This window comes from Rhagoletis pomonella, unplaced genomic scaffold (assembly GCF_013731165.1).
Source record: "Rhagoletis pomonella isolate Grant_MI unplaced genomic scaffold, Rhpom_1.0 Rhpom_scaffold_00001, whole genome shotgun sequence".
In the NCBI taxonomy this organism is placed as follows: Eukaryota; Metazoa; Arthropoda; class Insecta; order Diptera; family Tephritidae; genus Rhagoletis; species Rhagoletis pomonella.
The window spans coordinates 6,550,115-6,555,635 of NW_023458555.1; the positions used below are offsets into that span (position 1 = coordinate 6,550,115).

At 36.8% G+C, this 5,521-nt stretch overlaps 1 protein-coding gene across 1 annotated transcript in view; it reads right to left on the minus strand.

Annotated features, from left to right (window-relative positions):
- Nucleotides 1-1,815: 1,815 nt before the first annotated feature.
- Nucleotides 1,816-5,521, minus strand: part of LOC118737324 (glutamate [NMDA] receptor subunit 1) — a gene marked incomplete in the record, with an annotated part of 48,348 nt that continues 44,642 nt past the window's right edge. The window contains 5 exon segments of the mRNA XM_036467763.1: nt 1,816-3,127; nt 3,199-3,452; nt 3,533-3,705; nt 3,769-4,197; nt 4,568-4,985. Of these exon segments, the coding sequence (XP_036323656.1) occupies nt 2,795-3,127; nt 3,199-3,452; nt 3,533-3,705; nt 3,769-4,197; nt 4,568-4,985 (1,607 nt within the window).

A 5,521-nucleotide genomic window follows, 5' to 3' on the forward strand; every position in this document is an offset into this window, starting at 1 on the left:
TTTAAGCTACTGCAAAATTTTTTCTTTTTAACTAAAAAAAATTAGAGTTCGCGCAAAGCAGTCAAAGTATTCCATTTTTCTTAGATATCGTATAGAATACTTGAGAATCAATATTTTTCGATCAATATTTTAAGCTGTTTCTCTTCAGTAGGCTTCCAATAATAATACCAAGTGGTTCATTTAACCATTTTTTTATAATAAACAATTTTTATAGGTCCTTCGAAAACTTAAAAAAAATGCAATAGGGGGACTCATAAAAAATCGTTAGTAATAAAAAAGGGTAAAATAAACAACTGTGTATTATTATTTTTAGAAGTCACCTGAAGAGAAACAAAGATTTTCGATCGAAAGATATTTATTTTCAAGAATTCTATACCATTTCTACGATATTTGTTTTCTCTATATGAAATATGTACCTACATGGAAAACTTTGAGCGCTTTGAGCGACCGGTAAAGATTTTTTAATTTCGAGATAAGAAGAGAGGGCATATTTTTTCGATATAGAACAATCCTATGGGGTGAGAGCAATACAATTCCGACTTAATATTTTTTGCGCATGCATTTTTGGATCATCCTAATGTACATATATACATACTCGAAACACGCGAAGACATTTTTTGTCTATGGCATCAGATCTGCATGTTCATGTGATCTGCTCGATTTTCAAACTTGATGGTGTCAAATTAAAGAAAACATTTTTTCTAATTTAGATGTCGCCTGGACCAGGAAACGAACCAAGGTCCTACGGAGTGGAAGGACGAACCTATGAGCGGCCGTCATATAAGATCAAGATCACGCTTTTACAGAAACATTGAGAAACTTATAGAGTGGTCTTTGACCGACAAGAATATGCTTAAATACCAAGTTGAATTAATTTTAGACTTACGTGAACAAATATTATGTACATAAGACTGCATCACACCCCATACAAAAAAAAAAAATAAAATAAAAACTAAAATAAAAATCGGTACTGTTTTTCCACTGGAATTATAAATTATATTCTTTTTTAAGACTTGCACCAAAATATTTCGGAAAAATTTTAAGATTTACGTGAGCTCAACCGATTTGAAAATACTTCAATATTTTCTATGAATAAAGATAGTTTTTTTTTAAAGATTAAACAAAAAAAATAACCGCACATGACAAAACAAATATTTTAAAGAGAAATTCAACGGAATCATAGTAATGAGATTTTCGATGCTGCTTTTGAACATTTTTCAAAGTTTGCTTTAAGAAAAACTTAAATCACTCAGCCACAAGTTTACTCATTTAGACTTATAAGGTATCATTCGAAAGGTAACCCTTTTTATTTTCTTTGCAAATAAACTCATTCAAAGTATTGGAAAAGAAAGGCGATATGCATGAGCATCATTCCCAGTTGAATAAACATGTGTTGATATTAAAAAAAAAAAAAAAAATTGGGACGTGAATGAGTTTTTTTGCAAAGAATCGGTATAATTTTGATCCAGTTCTTCAAGTTTCTCTTAAACCAATCCCTGAAGTAAGGTTAAAAACAATATAATATAATATAAATATTATTATGCTAATTTTTTCAAAAAGTTTTTTAATATTTTTATTCACAAAAAACTCTATTTTTGGAGGTATTTTCAAATGGGCCCAGCTCACACAAATCTTAATCTTTTTCCGAAATAATTTGGTGGAAATTTTCAAACATAATAAGTTTTGTAATCCCGGTGGAAAAACCTTTTTTTGGTGATACAGTCTAATGTACATATCTGCATGTAAAATTTTTTAGTGTACTACATACTTACGGCCACATACTTTTCAATTAGGCAAACATTTTTTAAACAACTATTTGACACACAAAGCACATTTATTCAATTCTAACAATTTTTTTCTTTGCATAATCTACAGCTAGCAGATAATACTTATTTAACTATGTCATGTCATTATCCAAAACTTGTTAACTTTAACATTTGGACCTCAACGAAAATTTTTCGTTCGATTTGGCGGTAGCCAACTGTCAAAAAATAATGAGCATTAAATAGCTTAGGCGAGTTCTAATGAAAAATATTATGCTGTCGGTACAAAATATAACTAGAAGTGTAAACTCGCTTGTTATAAAATACATATTTTTGAGCAGGGCTCTCACTAAATTATAATTTAGCTTAGGTTTTTGTAAATTAAAAATTTCTTAGCTACTTTTACATAAATTCTGACATGCCTTAGTTTGACCCTTAGAACAGAGAACCACTTATATTATCCGCTCATTAGTAAGCAAAAAACAATTTTCCTACTCTCTAAGAGTGTTTCAGCTGATTTCAAGCATAACTACATTGCGTTCGACAACACAAAAATTTGAAATAGTTATTTATTTATTTATTGCAAGTAGCCGTTCGATAACGCAAAAATTATGCATCACTAAAAAATTGTGAGAGCAAAATGAAAAGAAATACGTTTATTTTGTGCTGAAAAATTTTAGTCAAAAAAAATTTATATAAACAAAGAAGTTTACTTTGGTTTTTTATATACCACCAACAAATATTTACTTTCAGAAATGTTTCTGGCGAGCACTGAACGCCCACTTTCCTTTTTTCTTCCATGGCGGCACCATGAATTTCTGTTTGTTTACAGACAAAATATAATCAAAGTCGGCTGGTTTGTCTTCATCCTCCAGTTTTTTTTTTGCAAGTGAAGGTTAATTTGCTGTTCGTAAACTTTTTTAGTTTTCCTCTCACTTTAGAGAGGATCTTCGCTTCCGCTCTTGATTTGGATTGCTGGCTGGTGATGGCAAATTTTTATTTATCTCAGCGTAAGCGCTAAAAGCCCAAGCTTAAACTACCAAATGTGAAACGTTGCTAGTGTAGCCAGGTGAGTAGCGTGGTGGCAGCATATTGCGTGGCGGTAGCATGTTGCCGGGTGAGCGCACTTTACCCAACATTGGCACATGTATGGCAGGCGAATTAACGCCTTTGGTGGTTTCGTCCATGTAGCGGCGACTACGCAAAATATCCGCATCGCTCTTCCAAGCCTGTTCGGGCGCGCGTGGACCTAAGCGCGGGTAGCGACGCTTGTCCACCGCAAAACTAATCGTACCAGGATTGGCATTTAAACCGACGTTGTACTGTCGTTGCATGGCGAGCGAAGCGCGTAGGGTTTTACGTTTCTGCAGATGGAAAGCAACGATTAAGAAGTGTATTTATTTACAGACTTTTCTAATTGTTTTCACCCACTTACTTCTATGGTCCCACGCCACTTGTCTGCCGCATGACGCGCTATGTCCAAACGTTTCTGCTTCTTCACCTGATGCTTTTTATAGATCACCTCTACTATAATGAGTCCAACACCGCCTGCTACACCCGCAGCGACCAAAATAAAAACGCCAGCCATATTCTGCAGTCCCAATGTATTGGGCGTCTTCTCGAAGAGTTCGCATTGTTGTGCGTTGCCATGGAAGATCCAATGCTTATCGAGCGCTTCCATGAAGCCACCTGTCAACATTTAAACGTTTTTTTTTTTTTTTTTTTTTTACTTCACTATTCACTTATCCTTAACATAAATTGCAACTTACTTTCATGAAACTCCAAAATGGCGAGCGTAACCGCATCTGTCCATGGGGAACCTTTCTGCAAACCTATGCCATAACCGCTACGACCGAATAATTCACCAGCGGTTACTAATTCGCAATCTTTGGACGCTTCATATTCGAGTCGCGATGAGTCCCAAATGAAGGCCATAAGTTTTCTGTTAAAGAGATGAAAGTTTAAATTTCTGTTCGTTACTTCAGCTTCTATTATTTATTCTCACCCTTTCTTCACATCAAGTATGGCCTGCTCTGCCGTATCGTAATTGTTTGCTTCCATTGTACGATACATGTTGGACAATTCCACTTGCCGACGGAAATACATGTCTACCGATGAACCCTTAACTGTAGCGCAAGTTAAATTCTCCATAGTGTTTCTCAGGCGCGCATCATTGATGCCACTCAACTTGGTCTTCGGACGTTCCAGCACGAGGAATGCAGCCAGGTTGGCAGTGTATGATGCGACGATGATCATTGCGAAGCCGGCCCAGAACATGCCGAGCACCCGCGCCGAAAAACTGCGTGGCGTGCCTTCGCCAATACCGCTATTCAAAAGCACTCCCCAAGCGAACCAAATCGCGGAGCTCAAATTCAAAGCTTTCTCTTCGTTGCTGTCCGTATGCGAGAGTTTGAAACGTCCAAATGGTGAGAATCTGCAGAGAAAGAGGAGAGAAAAAATCGCCAAAGAGAGAGCGTTTGCAGTACTGGTATTTACCTGTTTACATTTAGAGGGGCAGGGTTGCATTTGCAAAGCTTAATGAAATTTACGAATGTGGGAATTAGGGAGATGAAATGCAAAGTGTGCTTCGGCATGCGATCGATGGGCGGCGATCGGTTTTTGGTTTTAGTGTTTTTTAAGCGTTTTTTTCTTTTTAAATAGTTTAACTGTTGTTTGGGGAAAGGGTGCAATGGTCGTACGATCAATTCTCAGTGAGCTTTATGTGTTTCTTTATATTTCGGTAAATGATTTTCTAGTTTGAGAACTGATCTTGAATAGGGGTGGGGTTGTACGGCCCTACTTACCTATCAAGCAGATATAAGACCAGCGCGACTACATGTACAGATACCATTACCAATATCCATAGCGTGTTGCTGAATGGCTGCAGAAATGACACCAAAGTACTTGAACGGGATGGCTTCTTTTCGAGTATTGTGATGCCTTGGTATTTGAACGGTTTCGAGAACTCAATAAATTCGGCACGCTCTGGATTAATGGTGAGTGGCATCGCCATGTCGGCACGTTCATTCACCAATTCCCCAATCAGACCGCTCCATTCTTTACGTGACGTTATCGCACCCGAAGTGGATGAACTCACATTTTTTAAGGTGTAATGACCGAACAGACCATCGGGTGAGAGTGCCAAATCGAAGGTGAAATTAATGCGATGCGAAAGAGCGTTGAGTAGATCGATGCAGTAGCCGCGACAGCAGTTCTCGTTTTCTGAAAGAGGGAGCATAAAACGTGTGTTAAATGCTGGTAAAATAGAGAAATTGGTTGATTTTAATAGGGAAGAGGAATAAGTAAGTCAAGAAAGTCGTTTTGCATCCATCTCCACTTAATATAACTGCTCGAAATATGGCCGTTGTTGCAACAGCAAGGCCCAAAGAAGCCGGATCATGGATCGACTATCCTAGCCACGTCGGCTACTATCTCAAAACCCATCAGTATCGTATATTGCATAAGAGATACACAATTGTGATACTACTAACACGACTGAATTGGTAAAACAGACCTGCTCATGTGCCTAATGTCATACATTTTTATACAAATGGCTCCAAACTTTAAAAGAGAATCGGAGAAGGAGTTTTCTCAACCGAGAAGGTTTCAACTCTTCTATCATCTAAGTTGATTTTATGGAAAAATAATTTAAAAAACTAATTTTATTTATATAAAACTCGTTTTTTGGAGAGCTTTAAAATGCGGTCCAGCCCACGTAAATCTAAAAATTTTTCCGGAATATTTTAATATAAAAAATT